Genomic DNA, 18,461 nt, shown 5'->3' on the forward strand with positions numbered 1-18,461 from the left:
GGCTCCCGTGACGTCGAACAATGCCAGTGCCACGCAGCCCCGGCGAGCAGCGAGGCAGATCCCGTAGCCGCGATCTCGTGCTCCAGCAGCTATGCACTTCCCCGCGGGCATCTGTTTCTTCCTCCAGGCTTTCGCCCTCGTAACCCTCCGGGCGGACGGGCAGAAGAAGGAGGAGGGCGCCTCCGCCGACGAAGTTCAAATGGAAGTCGTGCACGTCCCCGAAAACTGCCATCCGAAGAGCAAGAAGGGGGACCTGCTGAATGCCCATTACGACGGGTACCTGGCCGGGGAGAAGTCCAAGTTCTATTGCAGGTAAGGCAATCCAAAGCTTGCTTGGGGACTCGGCCCACGCCGCCGGATATATAAAACCCAAGGAAGCGGTAGTTTGAACGCAAAAATAAAGGTTTGGCAACCTGAATGTTGGGTTCCAAAGTCAATGTGAGTTGTGCCATGCAATTTAGGAATGAAAACTTAATGTCTTTAAGGGAGGGGGGTGTTATTCCAGCCTTGTACAATATCCTTCCTTGATCATCCGAAAATCACAGATGCTTTCAGAATCGCTTGATAACATGTATGCATATGTTTTACATGGGCAGTATTGTATGGGTCAGAGGGCCACCCCCATTATTTTCTTAAGGCATGTGGAGAGTGGGTCATAGGCCCTAGTGCTAGATATATGCTATCTAGGCATGCACGCACTACGGTTTATAACCCATCATTTGAAAAATAAAACTGTAACTTTGGTTTAAGAAGGAATTTGCATCCTAGCTTATATGTGTGTGCAGTGTTAGAAACTCCAATATACAGGGTAAGTCCTTTAAAAGAGGCTCTGTGGATACAGAGTACACATATTCCACGGGCCCTTTTTTAAAAGACTCGCCCTGTATAAGCTAGGTGCCAAATGCCTCCTTAAACCAAGGTTACAGTCACCAAAATGCCATTTCTTGGGATGTGGGTGGCGCTGTGGTCTAAACGACTGAGCCTCTTGGGCTTGCTGATTTAAGGTTGGCGGTTTGAATCTGCTTGACGGACTGAACTCCTGCCTCTCTGCCCCAGCTCCTGCCCCAACCTAGGAGTTTGAAAGCATGCCAGTGCAAATAGGTACCACCACGGCAGGAAGGTAAACGGCGTTTCTGTGCACTCTGGTTTCCGTCACAGAGTCCCTTTGCGCCAGTAGTGGTTTAGTCATGCTGGCCCCATGACCCAGAAAGCTGTCTGTGGACAAACACTGGTTCCCTCGGCCTGAAAAGGGAGATGAGTGCTGCAACCCCATAGTCGCCTTTGACTGGACTTAACTGCCCAGGGGTCGTTTACCTTTACCTTTTTACCTAAAGTCTTATTTTTCAAATGATGGACTGACTGATTGATTATCAGTTAAACTTCTGGCTAGTTCAGATGACAACCTTGAGCTGGGTTAAAAACTTTGAGAACTTAATGAAGAAAATCACTTTATCCAGGGACAGCCCAGATAAATTGGCCTATTCCGACCTCGTTTTCTTAATGGTGACACGGGCCATTCATAACATAAGAATATCCTTCACAACTGTGAGCACGGCAGTGGGCTGGCTTTGAAGACAAGCTACAACAGTTAGCTATAACATTGTTCACCGCTCCTGCTCAGGCTGTACAGAAAAAGCATTTTTGTTCCTGAAATTCATTCTGATTGTGTAAATAAAATATAACAGATATAATTCTACAGGATGTGGTATTAGTGTGTGAAAACAGTCCAGATCCAAGTATCCCCAGGCATTTAAGTACCAATAAATGTTGACCAAAAATGATGTGCTTGTATACTGAACTTGTTTCTTAAACCTGTAAATATTAAATCTCTCTCTCTCTCTCTCTTTTTAATATTTCTTTGTAGTCGAACACAAAACAACGGCCACCCAAAATGGTTTGTCCTTGGTGTTGGACAAGTAATTAAAGGTTTAGATATTGCAATGCTGAATATGTGTCCTGGAGAGAAACGGAAAGTGATCATACCTCCATCACTTGCTTATGGGAAGCAAGGATATGGTAAAGCAAGGCTGCATGTTAAGGCGAATAGCCATTCTCTCTACTTTAGCTGTATTGCTTTAGCCTATAGAGAAGGAACTGGGATCTATCTATCTATATCTATCTATCACATTTCCAGCCTCTTCCCTACATGTTACTTATTCACTGGCATTTTGTAATGGCTGTAACCATTCAATTCAATTCAGTTTTGTTGCTTTTGTACCTAGCTTTATGGTTCAGTTCAAGCATGTTGCCAAACCATTGTTTGTTTGATGACCAGAAGTAGCCCCACAGGTTTGTTTATAGCCTCCTTTTCCTCTCCTCTTACCTGCAGGTTTCTTCCTTCGCTTTCAGCATTTTCCTGACCCTAGTTTGTCCTGATGTTAAAATTGGTAACCTTTCATTAGTACCTTGCCTTCATGAAACCACTGCTTGGATTGAGTTTCTAAATCCTGGTTAGCACTATCCATAGTTTGTCAGTTTGAACATCATAGGGAATTAGCAAAATCCAGGAACTGAGGAAGGGAACCCCATGTGCAAGGAGGGAACATAAAAGCCTGCAGGGGCTCTCCCAGTCCCTGCAGTGGTTTGGCTTTATGTCTGAACTGATCTTAATTTTAGGCCCATACCAGAGTGATGTTGATCACTTATCTCCCAGTCAGAGTGATGTTGAGTAAGCCTTCACCATGACTCCAGTCCAGCTAAACTTAGTTGGAACTTGAGATAATTGTGCCTTGAGATAATTGTGCCTTGAGATAATTGTGACTGACTTGTCCAGTGGGACTTAATCCCATCTAACGTTATTGGGCTGAAACCTTTGCCTTTTGAACCTTAGCTGGAACTAGTGAATCTTTAAGTATCCAGGTGCCCAGCTTTGACCTCATTGTGATTTGACATCTGACATGCACAACATCTCTGTAGGCCAACTTGTGATTCAAAGTCTGCTGAAGTGAAAAATACCGTATTTTTCATCCCATAGGACGCACCTCCAAAACCAGGTCGGGGAATCCAAACCAGGTCGAGGAACAGCGGGATGGCGGCGCTGCGCCTCCCCGCTGTCCCCCGAGCTTGTGGGGCTGCCCGATGTCTGCCCGAAGCGTGGGGTGCTCTGCTTCAGCGCGCCCCGCCCTCCGTGCAGCAGGCTGCTATCCGCAGCCTAGGGAGCCCTGCGGGAACTCCTGCGGGCTCCCCAGGCTTGCTGATAGCTTCCTGAAGCTCTCCAAGCTTCAGCGAAAGCCTGCATTTGCCCCACAGGACGCACACAGATTTCCCCTTCATTTTTGGAGGGGGAAAATTGCGTCCTATAGGGCAAAAAATACGGTAGATTTGGCCATCATACCTCAACCAGATTTAACATACCTTGATTTCTCAATAGGTATTCTCAACGTGCAAAGATGCATTGCTTGTTTGCTGAATACTAACTGTGACTATCTTTTTTAGGCTGAACTTTTGAAGGAGGCCTTTCTTCCCACGTACAACCCTCTTATATTCTTTCAGAGCATTGTTTGTGCATGCTGAGCAAGATGGCACTAGTTTTGAATGTCAAGAATGCATGTGGCTTTCTAGAACTTTTCACGGGTTTTCCTGTGGTATGTATTACTCTCAAAACTGCTTGCGCTTAAATCTTTTTCCTTTTTTTAGTTTAGCTACTAACTCTAGAAACCGAGCAGTTGTGTTGCTGAAGCATGTGTGAGGATTTCTACTAAACAATTTTAAGGGGGGGGGGAAGGTCTCTGGGCCCAGCACAGGGCAACTTGGTGACCTATTGGACACACCAAGCCAGATGCATATAATGATCACCCATACACAGAGATTCAGTTAAGTCTCCTATTGTTGCTTCCTGAGACATTTACACAAGGAACGTGTCTTATCAACCTGACAGGCTGGTGAGCTCTGTTCAGTGTAGGGGATCACACTGTCTTAGCCTCTACATTAAAGTTTATAATTTCATTTTTATTTATTGTGAGTTCTGTATATGATGTTTGATCTCCCTTAGTTCTCGGAGAGGATATCTGTTGCAACATTTAGCTTTCAGTGCAGTATGTGGAAACTCAAAAATAAATTATAGGACCATCGGCAGCTGCCTTATACACTGAGGCAGATCAATGTCCCATCTAACTCAGTATTATTTTCATTGACTGACAGCAGCTTTGAAGGGTTTCAAGTAGGATACCTTCCCACCCCTACCTGTACATGCCAGGGATTGAACCTATGGCCTGCATGAAAAGCATGTCACTAGCACTAATCTTCTGTCTGAACTGCCATACTTTTAGTCTTCATCATTTTAGATGAGTTCCCAAATTGTGTATTTGGAAGCTGCTGGTGCATGGCTTGCAAAATACTTGTTTCGGACTGACTTTGGAAGCTTTCTCCTTCATTACTGCTACCTGTCCGCCATTATCAGTATGCTTTCTTTCTCAAAAGCTGCTAAACTTTGGTACAGTGGTACCTTGGTTTACGAACTTAATCCATTCCAGAAGTCTGTTCTTAAACCAAAGCCATTCTTAAACTGAGGCACGCTTTCCCTAATGAGGCCTCCTGCTGCCGGTGCCCTTCTACCGTTCAGCTTCCATTCGTAGACCGAGGTAAAGTTCGCTAACCGCAACACTACTTCTGGTTTTGTGGAGTTCATATACCGAATAGTTCGTAAACAGGGCTGTTCTTAAACCGAGGTACCACCGTATCCCTTTTGATACAGGAGGATATTGTATCAAACCAGAAGATAAACATGGATTTCCTTTGAAGCCCATTTTCCTCCTTGAGGTGGAGAAACTTTTATCCCTGAAATCTTAACCTTGCCTACTCCAAAAATCGTATTTCAAGTTTTGTTTTGTTTTTAGTGGAATGGCTGTTCATGCTTGATTGACTAGATAGCCATTTCATATTTATCAAGTAGCTTTCTGACATTCATGAGAAAAGTGCTGGACTTAGTCCAGTGTGGGGGCCCCTGAGTGAACAAGAGGGATGAAGTTCTCCCTGTGGTCTTCCCTGAAGCCTCGCCCACCAAAGGCCAATTGGCAATGCCGATGGACAAAGGCAGGGCCTAGGCCAGGGGTAGGCAACCTAAGGCCCGGGGGCTGGATGCAGCCCAATCACCTTCTCAATCCTGTCCACAGGAATCAGTGTCTTTTTACATGAGTAGAATGTGTCCTTTTATTTAAAATGCATCTCTGGGTTATTTGTGGGGCATAGGAATTCATTCATTTTCTCCCCAAAATGTAGTCTGGCCCACCACATGGTCTGAGGGACAGTGGACAGCTGAAAATGGTTGCGGACCCCTGCCCTAGGCCATTGGCTTGCCATCCCCCACCCCAGCCATTACTGATGGCTGAAGCACAGACGACATTTTTCAAGAAGCTTTCTGAAAATGACAAAACAAATCTGGTGGAACTGTTGTTGTTTTTTGTGAGTAGGCAGTTTACTAGTTTAGAATGGCTTGACAATATACTTAGGGCACAGTCCACGTGGGAATACACCCCAAAAAGGAGTGTGTATAGGGGGAAATCCAGTTGTATTTTGCCCCTAATAATCAGGAGGGCTGCCTCAAATTCAAAGTAGTTCAACTAAGCAAAGTATTTAAAAAACAAATATTTATACCAGAGTCCATAATTTACACATTTCCAAATAACCATAAAAAATACTCCAGTTTGTGGTTAAGATTATCTGTCAGATGTGTGTACACAGTTCCCAAAATGGTCTTGTTCCATTTTTAGAACCTGCAAAGATTCCACCTAACGCAACCCTGATCTTTGAGATTGAACTGTACGCAGTAACGCAAGGACCCCGCAGTGTTGAAGCATTTTCTCAAATGGACCTGGATAGTGACAAAAAACTCTCAAAACATGAGGTAACACGGGTCATATTCTGATGTTCCCTGTTATAGCATCTAAACCTAAATTAACACCATTTTCAATACGTAACAAAGTTTGAGATAAAAAATCTGTCGATTGTTGTTCCTTTAGATAGACCATTACCTGAAGAAGGAATTTGAAAGAGATGGCAAGAAACGCGACCCTTCCGTTCATCAAGATGTCTTGCTTGATATATTTAAAAAGAATGACCATGACGGAGACGGCTTCATATCTGCCAAGGAATATAACGTCTACCAACACGATGAACTATAACAGATCATTGCTTAAAAGTCTGTGGCAGGAATGGGGAATCTGCAGCCCTGCCAATGTTGTTGGACTTCTGCTCCCATCAGCCCAAATCAGCTTGGCCAATGGTCAGGGATAATAGGGGATGCAGTCCAACAGCAGCTAGAAGGCCACAGGTTCCCCATCCCCGTTTTATGGACATTTGGATCCCAGTTCAGCAGTTCCTCCCATGCGCACATGGAGCTTTCACAAGGACTTCCCCATGCCCTTCAGTGGAGGGGACACGGCTTTGTTCACAGTGTTACCCACTGCATTGAAGGTAGTAGGAAATCCTGCTACTGGAGCCCCAAATACACATTGAAGTGAAGATGTACCTGTGGAGCTGTCACTACAATCGTAACCAAGTACACAGCTTTTTGTGATTACACTTTTCAGCCCTGTTTGATTTCCCTAGGATTTGTCCATTAGATTAATGGCTTTAACCAAAATGGAATTTCTTTGTCACATAATATTTCATGTATGTTGGTTGTGGGAAATTTTTATACCTTTTTATCATGATTAAAAATGTTACTGAAATGATAGGGGTGGCTCCACATACTTTGTAATTCTTATGAAATAATCTGAATTAAAGTTGTAAGAGTTAACGGGGAATTTACAGCTACGCCAAATATAGTGTTGTTGCTGATGATGTAATTTCCCTTTTTTGTTTTGTTTGCTCCAAATTGTCCCCCACCCCTGTGGCATCTTTACTTGCCTCATGGTTAACATTCATTTTGAAAATTTGTGGGAGCCATTTTTGGAGCAGATCCAGAGTTGCATTAATGGCACTGAAGCTCAGTTGCACATTTTCACTTAATGGCCTGATTCACACATAATGCTAGCCCATGGTTTGTTTAGCCAAAGTATGGCTTATTGCAGTGTCCAAAAATTAGCCAAGTAGACTAAGCATGTGGGGTTTTTTTGTCTGCTTTTTTGGCAACAAACCAGCATGAAACCATAGTTTTGGCTTATGAACTGTGGCTTGTTTTATCTGTGGTTTAGTATTCTATCTGAACCATCTCTTTTTTTAGCCACCCCACCCAGATACTACAACATTTGGCGCTCTTAGTTTGGAGAAAAAGGCGCATAAGAGAAGATAGTAAGAGATGTATAAAATTTGTTCACTCATGAGGCAGTGAGAGTGCCAACCTGGGTGGCTTTAAAAGAGGTTGACATATTATCTGCTGCCACCACTGCCATGTCCTCCAGCATATGGAGAAAGTAAAGTGTGTCATCTGTGTGGAAACAGCTATGTACAAGCTAGGTACTGTATTACTGATTAAATGCACAATTCTTGGACAACTTAAATGCCAGTTAGGTCTCCCCCACGGTGTTTATATCAAAAACCAAACAGCACTAGAGTCAAGAAAGAATCCAGGGCTCAGTGGGTGTGCTATATTCAGATCTAAAGAGAATCGGGTGTTTAATCCCTTCTATTTTTACAAATGCATTGGTAGATAAATATGTAGCAGAAATTCTAGACAATCCCAGCAGTGCCAATTTTAACATGCGGTTTTAAACACAGTGGCAGATACTGCCACCTAATGGCTAGATCTCAATGATAATAGTATTGCATACATACATCAGATATGTAATTGACTCGTTTATTCCAAAATTATATAGCTTTCTTACAAAAAATATTGTCAAATACATCAAAAGGCACCAAATAACAGCAAGTCTAACATTTAAAAAATACTGAACTTGCTCTATATTAATGATAAATATGGACTAAATAGGAGACAGATGTAATTGGGGGTAACATTGGCAAATTTTAATGGAAACATTTATGTCATACTAAGATTCAATTCAATTTTTATTTCTCTGTTTAACCAGAGCAAAGACAAACATTTTCGTAATCTGATATTTCAATTAAATATTTATGCCATTAATAAATAATTCATATCTTTTCATTACTGTCTTACTGTGGTGTAGTTAAGGTGAAACACATTCTTGCCTTTAGACAAAAACCAATGTTTCCAAATTACTCCTACAAATAATGACTTCTAAACATAATTTACACATTTTTTAGATTTATTACAAAATGCTATTGTGAATTTTTTAACTCGGATGTGTTTCTCTTAGCTGTGTTACACTATGCAGTTAGAAAGAACCAATAACAGAGCATATGTGGGAAGCCATTATATCAAGTTCTATTTTGCATTCCTTTAAAAACACGGAAGGAGAAAAAAGCATTTGTGGCTCCATATTTTGCAATCAAAATGCATGAGAAATTCCATGGCACAATCACACCTAAATATATGCATGGGTTTAATCCAGGCCAAGTCGGTTGTACTTAGATCTTCCTGACCTCAAAGTGGAAAAGTCAGGTGTGACTTAATTTCAGTGGATACTAAGTGCAAGCAACAATCTGGATCCAACCAACATGCATTTCCAAAAATTTTCATTTCACTCTCTTGTGCCAGAGGTCAAAACAAGGCACAGCATGTAGTCGTACAAACTTTTGTCCATTAAAAGAACACTCAAGACAACCATAGACAGTTTCTCTTCTGGAGCTTCCCATTCCACACAATGAACAAGGACCTTTGGGGATGTGATTGTTAAGCAAATTCACTCGTATATGGGCCCCTTCTCGAAAATAGTTCGTGGAGACATCCGTCATGCTTGCAGCTTTTTCATAGTAGTCTGTGAAAAGGTCATCTAAGTAATTGTCTGAGTGAGCAATGATATCCATTACCCTTTTGTCTGAAGGGGAAAAAAGGACACAGACACAAAGAAGAAAGATTGCTAAATCCAATAGCACATTATCTAGTCAACCACCGACAAAAATACAAACTCTTAGAGTGTGGGATTCCACAACCGAGTCCTGTAAGCAGAAACAAGGAGTTTCACTTGCATAAGGGGGCTTTCCCTCCCTCCCCCCCCATTCCCCACAAATTGGCTCTGATGTGGAAGGGAAGAACCCCCCGGAACAGTGATGTGTGCGTTCCAGCTGGCAAGCTGGCTAAAATGTCCTGATGGATTTATTGCCTTAGCACAACCTTGAATTCCTCCCATAATCTACAGTCATTGTTAAATCCTAACAAGTTCATAAATATAATAGCATAATTTTACCTATAGAAAGTATCCATCTTTTTGCACAATGGGTTGATTGACACGTCCCTTGCTTTATTACTTACAAATGCAGAACAAGTATGTCACCTGCAATAGTGTCAGTTCCCAAAATTGAAGCAGTCAAGTTAAAATGTTTAGGTTTCATATGTCCTGCCTCTAGTTGGATATATTATTGAATTTTTGTTACGGTTTAGTTGTCTTTGTGGTTCTATAATAATTTGAAAGCTTGTTTTAAAAAATGAAATACAGTGGTACCTCGGTTTAAGAACAGTCCGCTTTAAGAACGATTTGGCTTACAAACTCCGCAAAACCAGAAATAGTGTCTTGGTTTGAGAACTTTACCTCGGTCTAAGAACAGAATCTGAATGGTGGAAGGGCACCGGTGGCGGGAGGCCTCATTAGGGAAAGCGTGCCTTGGTTTAAGAAAGGTTTTGGTTTAAGAACGGAATTCTGGAATGGATTAAGTTCATAAACCGAGGTACCACTGTATATAAAAAACGTGGAGCAGCTTTGAACCAGTTTATTTGTGGGATAACTTTACCCTCTATATGCCTGTTTGACTACAGTATTGTGGTCAAGTTCTCTGGGTTCACAAATGGCCGCAACTGCAGCTGGTTAAAGGTACTTCTAGTCAGACTACCTGGGGGACGCGGGTGGCACTGTGAGTTAAACCACAGAGTCTAGGACTTGCCAATCAGAAGGTCGGCGGTTCGAATCCCCACGACGGGGTAAGCTCCCATTGCTTGGTCCCTGCTCCTGCCAACCTAGCAGTTCGAAAGCACGTCAAAGTGCAAGTAGATAAATAGGTACCACTCTGGCGGGAAGGTAAACGGCATTTCCATGTGTTGCTCTGGTTCACCAGAAGTGGCTTAGTCATGCTGGCCACATGACCCGGAAGTTGTACGCCGGCTCCCTTGGCTAATAAAGCGAGATGAGCGCTGCAACCCCAGAGTTGGTCACAACTGGACCTAATGGTCAGGGGTCCCTTTACCTTTACTAGTCAGACTTCCTGGGCCTCCAATAACAAAGTTGGTCACAGAAACACTCCCAGCCTGCATACCTGCTGTTTCAAGCAGAGTGCAGCCCCATTCAAGACATGAAACTGACCAATTTCTCAGGCATAGGACATGTATAATATGACTAATGTCGGACAGGCCCTGACTCAGTTGCTGTGCACTAAGCCCTACCTGTCCATCCAAATACATCCACAGCTCCAAATGAAAAGGAATCAATTGTGTGAATCAGCTGTTCAGTAGCTTGACCGTATGACAAGCATAGCACAATATTGTTGATTTCCAACTCTTATGATATCTTTATTAGGCCAGCAAAAATATTTAGGATTCTTCATTAAGCTACACTGCAAGCAAAGCTAAAAACAGTGGGGAGAAAAATATTTGGTGGTAAAGCCATCTCTGCATCTTGATCACAGAGTGGGCAGATTCACACAATACATTTAAAGCACTGTAGTTGGGGGACACGGGTGGTGCTTTGGTCTAAACCACAAAGCCTAGGGCTTGCCGACTGGAAGGTCAGCGGTTCAAATCCCTGCGATGGGGTGACAAAGTGCAAGTAGATAAATAGGTACCGCTCTGGCAGGAAGGTAAACGGCGTTTGACAGGACTTAACTGTCAGGGGTCCTTTACCTTTTTAGTTGATTAAGGCTGCTGGAATCTGTAGCTTGGCAATGGGAAACAACAGTTCCCAGGATTCCTTGGGGAACGTCAAATGCTTTAAATGTGCATTGGATATGCTTCAAATGTATGGTAAGGTTAGGAGATAATATACATTCAAATGAGGCCCCTTTGGTGTCATGTAGGTATCAGGCTACACTAAGGCCTGTAAGGAGGGTGGGCAAAACAAGGGCTGATTCTCCAAATCAACGGCTGATTCTGGGACCACAAAAACTAGGTGTTGTAGGTGCAGAGATGGTTATATACCCCCTCATTTTCCTTCTTTTTTCTTTATTTACTAACTAGCCTGATTAAGAATTCTGGAGCACTTAACACTATTTTGCGATATTTTTCTGCTCTGCTAAAATTTGCTTAATAATGGACTCTGGAAATATTTTAACTATGCCCCAATGTGGCTACCTTCACTTTTGTGTGTGTCATATTATTGCTGTACATCATGAAAGGTCTTTAAAGCGTAATAAGTATAATCTTACTGTACAACTGAAACAATTAAAAATTTAATTTTTAAATTAAGCAAATTCATTATTATGGTAATTATAATTAAAAATTGATGCACTCTGCATATTTTGAAATCTCTGCAATTATTTTAAGTGTGTGTGTGTAAAATACTTCTCAGTGCAGCTATAAGCATGAACTTCAGCACCAACCATAATATGAAATACTATTAAATACATTACCAATCAAATTAATTAGTGTAATGCACATAAATATCAAACCTCATACTTCGATAAAACAGATTCCTTAATTTAATTAGTGAAAATGTTCTTGATGGCTCTCTTTCAAATCCTCCTTTTGATTCTGGAGTGACACAGAGCTCTGGGGAAAAAATTACATATATTTTAATTATTCAGAAAAGCACAATTTCATAATACAGTTTATTATTATTAATGAAAATTATTTTTTAATTTTATAGAAAAGTTATATTAAATAAGGCAAAACCACAACACAAAACTGAACACAAACCAGCTGATTCAGCAAGTGTGGTTTTTTTTTAGGTGGAAGCAAACTTCCAGGTACAGAATCATTTGCGTCCATTATCATCCAAATTCAGATGCAAATCTAATACAATATCCATCACCCTGCATGGTACGGATGAGGCTCTGGTTTCCATCTGTCTTGCAATGCACATGTGAATGTCTGTCCCACTACTGTCCCTGGATTTGAATCTACTGGTAGGTGTTACTGTGTGTGCCCTTGCAGATGTGTATACCTGGAGGGTATGGATGCAAGCCCTGAAGTGAATGAGATTGCTAACCACAAGCACACAATAAAGCAAGAATATAATGTTTATAGCATTCCAGAATAAACATTCCCAATCTCAGAACAAGAATAATGTAAAATAGTAATTGCACTCACAATTGAAAAACAGACTACTTACCAAAATTACCATCCAAGTGAATATAAAGCTCAAACACACTAAATGCAATAGTTGTATGAGCAGGAAAGACAATGGCTTTGTCACGTCCTTTGTAATTATAGTCATCAATAATATGAAACTATTTTTAAAAAGAAAGATACAGTGTTAACATCTGTATTGAAAACATTTTGAATAAAAATGCAGATTAAGCTAAAGAAGTATTGGAAATATAACACATAATATGACTCTTTTTTAACTTTAATGTCAAAGCCAACCAGTGGAAGGCTAGTATTTCACTATGGTAGAGATGATGATGATGATGTTCTAATGAAATTAGAACAATTTTCTCAGTTGCAAAAGATGCCCTTCAAATTTGAGAAGCAAATCAGGAAAAGAGGATCCACAAGTCTGTGCACAAAATGAATTATAGTGCTTACAAAACTCCCACATTATCTCAGTGGATGAGTAGGGTGGCCATGTGCACCGATAAAAAGAGGGCACAGGTTTGCATTTGCTAATTTATATGTAAAATGCAAATTTGGAAATAATTTCTATAATTTAAATAGAAATACAATGCATCTCACCATAAGTGGGGAAGACTGTGACCAGGTAACTTGTGTGCCTGCTTAGCCTGGTGTCCAGAAGCTAACTTCCCCTGTTCTCTCTTCTTTAGGTTGTTTATCTTCAAACTGGACTTGGACCAGACAACCCTTCAAATAGAGGACTGTAAAGTAGGAAGGACACATGGCCACCCTATGGAACAGGCAGGTTCATGGGGGCACAAAATGTACACACATAGAACTGCCCTGTCCATGACTGATGTAAGCAGGACAGCCCAAAAAGGTGGCGGTGGGGTCAGTCTATGTGTGCATCAGAACCGCCTCACCCAGACTGGGGTGTATATCTTTAATTGGACAAGCTTCTATTTAATCTTTGGGTTAAAGATAACTTTGTCAGCCAGAAAAGAATGATCTATCTATGCTACAAACAAATCATGTGACCACCAAGACAGATTCTGCATAACTTATTTTTTGGTTTTGGATTAGTCAAATTAGAATTATTTTATTTGGGCCTTTCCTTTTTTTGATGTTTAAATCTCTTCCTCTTTAAAGATCCTCAACTCTTGGTGATAATATGATTTCTACACATAGGCAACAAACCTGTATAGAGTTAGGTGTTCTTAAACTGGATGATAAACATTTCATTATTCATAATTATTTAGTTAGTTATAAAATTATTTATGAGCTGTCTTTTGGCCCCAAAAGGACCCCCAAGGTAAATTACCATTTAAAAAGTTTGTTTATCTATCTGTCTTATCCATCTCTCTCTCTCTCTCTCTCTATCTATCTATCTATCTTTAAAGTTAAAAACATGCTTTAAAAGCATGTTTAACATGGTTAAACATGCTCCCTTACCCTCATTGTGTCACCTCTCATGCCAGCATGCACAGACAGTGAACATTGTCGTGTCGTTCGAATACTCTCCATGACCACACAAAGAACTGTCCTCTTACTTTCTCGTGACTGACGAACAAGGCAGTGCTCAAAATTCATTTTTCTGCAATAAAGGAACACATAATCCACATAGTTTCATATTTCTCCTATTTATGGCACCTATAACCCATATTGCACCCACATTTTAGTGCTCATTTGTCAAGTGCTGCTTAAATAGTCAAACAATGGAAACTATAATACCAACCTACTGGTAAGTTCTCTGAGTAATGTTGGTACCTCAACCTCATGTTTAGTTACAATGCCAAAGGAAGCCTTCACTGCAAGAGAATCTGATCCAGTGATATTGACCCCAGCGGAGTTCATAATAGGATTTCCTCGTCTACCGTTGAGCGCTACATCTGATTTATCTTCATAATTCAGTAACTGGTAGGATGAAATACCTAAGGGAAATAGGCAGCTTATTGAAGTCTGGAATTAAGTTCCTATATAATATTAATCTGAAACATGGTTTATAAAAACTGCACACCCATCAGATACTAAAACATTATAATGTGTTCAGATTCTCATCTCTTACAGCCTGAGCCTACCCATATGTACTCAACCAGTAAGTGTTCAATGAAGAGAGAACTATTCCCAGATATGTGTGCATAGGATTGCAGCCTTAATTACTTTGTGGATTACCTCTTGTAAAACTACTTTGCTTGCTGTACTTAACAAGAGTAAGAAATAAGTAGGTATGCTAATATGATCAAGCTGCCAAGCCAACGGCTCAGGACAAGCATCTGTTAAAAATATTAACAATGAATTACTCATAATAAAATAGTCTCAGATCAAAGGATTTTTAAAATCCTCATCTCTTTTCCACTTAAAAGCCATCTGAAATCACTTCAAGATATGTTCAGATTATCGTGCATGGACACCAGCAAATTTCAAGGAAGGAGTTCCATAGTTGGGAGCCAGCTATCTTAGTATGTCTCTTGCAAAGTTTATCCCACTTGTATTCCTTGGCAAATATTATTATTTAGAATTCTCAGTTGAGATATAAACATTTTGACAAAATTAAATAAAGTTTGTGAGTCTAGGCCCCACCCCCGCTTGGTGATAAAATTAAGATACATGGACACAAGTATTTCAGGTTAATGGGCTTAAAAAGGCCACAACTTTATTGGTTACAGAATGTGAGTGGTATTGGCTTAGGCACTGGATCCGAACAGACTATACTTGACTCCTGCCCACTCTGCAAGGAGTCACACAAGGGTTAACAACCTGTAGGGGGAGCTTGTTGATGCGGATCAACTAGAAGCTTTCCCCTAGAGTCACCGGGGGTCGTGCCATGGCCCTAGCCACCACCTGGGTATCGGACAGGAACCACAACCACCGGATTCCTTTAATGGAATACCCTTCAAGGGGAGGGGTAGGTGATGGCCACAACCTCCCCTCCAACACACAAAACATTTTCCAATGCCTAACCGCCAAACCTTACAAAGTTGTAATGATTTGCTACGAGGTAGGCAAAAAAACAAGTGGCTGATGTCAATCTGCCAAGCGGGAAAAAATCCTACCAGGCTCCTTGGACAACCAAGGCGAAGTCCATAGCAAGGTCAGGAGCTGAGCAAAACCTAGAGGGAGGGCAGGCAGGTGATCCGAGGAGGGCTGGAACAACAAGGGAGAGTCTGTGTGCCTGCGGCCGTTTTCAAATGTGTCTAAACCACTCCCCCCGCCAGAAGGGTTGACTGGCTGACTGGGGGGCATGACGCGGGCCCAGGACTCAGTGATGCAGGGGGGCTTGGTCATGCCCCCCTGCGAGCGCGGGAAGTGATTCCTGCTCACAACCCCTCCCCTCTGGGAAGAAGAGAGGCTTTCCAGAACAAACATGGAAACAACGGCTAACATTTTAAAATTACTTGAATGCAGACCAAGTGACCAACCCAAAACCATGTCTGACTCCTCTGCTAGGCTTAAAATACAGTGGTGCCCCGCAAGACGAATGCCTCGCAAGACGAAAAACTCACTAGACGAAAGAGTTTTCCGTTTTTTGAGTCGTTCCGCAAGACGAATTTCTCTATGGGCTTGCTTCGCAAGACGAAACGTCTTGCGAGTTCTTGCGAGTTATTTTCCTTTTTCTTAAAGCCGCCAAGAGCCGCTAAGCTGCTAATAGCCGTGCTTCGCAAGATGAAAAAACCGCTAGACGAAGAGACTCACGGAACGGATTAATTTCGTCTTGCAAGGCACCACTGTATTACTATTCAAATATCCTACAAAGGATACTGTTTTCTGCTATTACCTCTCTTTTCCTGGAATACAGAAAGAAAGTGAATCTGTCATTTAAAATATAGGTGAAGGGTTGCATGTCCATCCCATTAGTATTCATATTCAAAACATGTAAACTGCAGTGGTAGAAAATATTAATTGCTACTTATTTTACTTTGAAGAGCATTGAGCTGTTGACAACAGACACGGAAAGCAACTGAGCTGCCTTCCGTAGAACAATTACCCTAAAATAGCATCACTTTATTAATTATGTAATAACTTAAATTGTGTATAATCTCAGAATACCACTGACATTTAGAGCTAAAATATTTTGGACTGGATCCTGTTTAAATCAGTCACATTTAGGTTCTATTGAAATCAGTTGCAATCTTTTACACACTTACATACACATCCCACATCAATGGGGTTAGCTTTTGGGTAGAAATGTATAGGATTACACTGTAAATTGTCTATCTTTTACTGTCAGAAATTGCTTTTGCTATTTGTTTTTGTTAAAGGGCAATGTCTCCCTTAGTTTCTTGTCTGTTATGTAGGATGGCATATAACCTGCAGGGTGGTCTTCTAAAAGACTGTGAGCAGTATTATACCCAAGAAGTTCCCTGTGCCTACAAGGACCTAGAGAATAGATTTTAGAGAACCTCAGGCATCCCACTTCACTGCCATATTACTTCAAATTAAATAACAGCTCTAGGGAGCTACATATCACGTGTACAAAAAAGTTGTGAACAGATGTGGAAATGGTATTGTCATGCAGTGATCTCACTCCTCTGTAACAGTGGATAGCTGATATTATATGCTATACTGTATTGGATATTAATGCTGCAATTCTAAGCACACTTACTAGGAAGTCCTAGTGAACTCAATGTGATTGGTAAATAAACAACTTAGATCACACTGAATGTAAGTGACAGATGTTATATAACACAGAACGATTACACCAAAAATATAAAGCAAATTTGTAATGAATGCTGAAAAGTACTCAATACATTATCAGTGAAACCTCCTAAAATGTCTTCTTCAGTCTTTTACTAAATGCAAACATTAAATGCTTTTTCACAAGATGCTAGTTTATATTGTAGACATACTGTTTGATTCCTCTAAAACAGCATAAGCAGCAAATTCCATATTGTTTTGCATTTCCCCTGTTCAGTTATGTCTCTGAAAATTAGCAGATCATATTTTTATAAGCTTTCAAGAAGTTTAAAAAACAAACTTACCAGCTGAAATTTCTTTCTCTCCTTGAAGAATGTCTTTTAGGCTGAATGGCGTTGAAACAAATTTGGATCTTCTTGAAATAAGACAACTTTTCTTCTTAATAACAAGACTGAGGGGTTGATATTTATCAGCTTCACTGAGGCTACGAACAGGTACTAGTCGACCTCCATCGCCAACCTGCTTAACAAAACTTTTGGTAGCAGCAGCAAACATATTACGCAGACGCAGTAAAAAAAGAGAACTCTTATCAATTGCAGTTGTCAAACCATACAGCCATATTAAAAACCTTTTAGCATTTCTATATTAAGTAATACAGGACAAACAGCTTCCTTTGCTATTATATTTAACAGGAAGGGAAGCACTAGCATTGTTTTAACCATCCAGCTTCTCCAGGGTATTATTCAAGAATTCTCTTTCATTGTCCTGCCATGTTCAAAACAATGAATAATACATTAACAAAGTAAACTGATACAGCAACATTCAGCTGTATTGGGGCAATACTTTTCTGTAGTACCAAATTAGCTTTCACATAACTTAGAAAGACTCCTGTCTTAAATCAGAATTGTCCCCCCCCCCCAATCTTACAACATACAGCTGAGATCTGATTGAATAAATGTGTCTACTCAGGACTGTCTTAAGCATATGCGGTGCTGGGGTGCAAAGATCCGCCCGGCGGCGCCCCCCCCCCCGGTTGCCCAGTCCCAGGCGCACAGGAGTGCAGAGCTGGCCGGTCACCTCAGCATCTCGATGGCTCGGTCGCCCCCAAACTTGCGGCGCAGAGCCACCCACAGCAGAAGAGCCCACCGTGGCAAACTGACCAATGGGCGGGCTCTTCCCCGGACTCAACTCGGGCCCCGGACTCTTGGCCTGGAACCCCTGAGAGCCAGGCGCCCCGCACCCCTACCGCCTATGGGTAAAACAGCCCTGTGTCTACTATAACCCCAGAGTGCTTTTTCTGCTAAAGGTTATTCAGTCCAAATTGACCTCTGAAGATCTCCACCAGTTAGTTAATGGCATGATTTTGAATCTTTGTAGCATTACATTTTAACTCTCTCTATGTCTAGATCATGAAAACCATTTATTTGGATGAACTAAGGTGATAACTTGAATTTAATCTCATTAATTGCTGTTATGTTCTTATTTATTTACTCCATGTATATCCTGTCTCCTTTTCCCTGGGGCAGAAGTGAGAACTGTCCATAGAAAATATTGGTGAAATATGAGGTTTACCATTGCTGTGATTGGGCAGCAGGTGTCCATCTCACCACTG

General features: G+C 41.2%; 2 protein-coding genes across 2 annotated transcripts; one reads left to right on the forward strand and one right to left on the reverse strand.

Annotated features, from left to right (window-relative positions):
- Nucleotides 1-91: 91 nt before the first annotated feature.
- On the forward strand, nucleotides 92-6,673 carry FKBP7 (FKBP prolyl isomerase 7; the record flags this gene model as incomplete). The annotated part of the gene is made up of 4 exons (XM_079983196.1): nucleotides 92-312; nucleotides 1,865-2,016; nucleotides 5,709-5,842; nucleotides 5,958-6,673. 4 exons carry the CDS (start codon nucleotides 92-94, stop codon nucleotides 6,117-6,119), a joined length of 669 nt encoding a protein of 222 aa, XP_079839322.1. The 3' UTR covers nucleotides 6,120-6,673.
- A 1,048-nt stretch (nucleotides 6,674-7,721) lies between these two features.
- PJVK (pejvakin) lies at nucleotides 7,722-17,866 on the reverse strand. The gene is made up of 6 exons (XM_079982273.1): nucleotides 17,194-17,866; nucleotides 13,950-14,145; nucleotides 13,667-13,808; nucleotides 12,273-12,390; nucleotides 11,618-11,710; nucleotides 7,722-8,834 (listed from the first exon to the last, which is right to left on the reverse strand). The coding sequence occupies exons 1-6, from the start codon at nucleotides 17,402-17,404 to the stop codon at nucleotides 8,533-8,535; spliced, it is 1,062 nt and encodes a 353-aa protein (XP_079838399.1). The 5' UTR covers nucleotides 17,405-17,866; the 3' UTR covers nucleotides 7,722-8,532.
- Between the last annotated feature and the right edge of the window lie 595 nt (nucleotides 17,867-18,461).

This window comes from Podarcis cretensis, assembly GCF_951804945.1.
Source record: "Podarcis cretensis genome assembly, chromosome: 1".
Classification (NCBI taxonomy): Eukaryota; Metazoa; Chordata; class Lepidosauria; order Squamata; family Lacertidae; genus Podarcis; species Podarcis cretensis.

Bases quoted from the DNA above. Each gene is read 5' to 3' on its own strand.
- PJVK (XM_079982273.1), bottom strand. From the start codon at position 17,404: ATGTTTGCTGCTGCTACCAAAAGTTTTGTTAAGCAGGTTGGCGATGGA. The intron at 13,809-13,949 runs GTTGGTATTATA...CCTTTATTGCAG, and splicing joins CTCAGAGAACTTACCAGTAG to AAAAATGAATTTTGAGCACT. The intron at 11,711-12,272 runs GTAAGTAGTCTG...TTTTTTCCCCAG, and splicing joins TCACTTGGATGGTAATTTTG to AGCTCTGTGTCACTCCAGAA.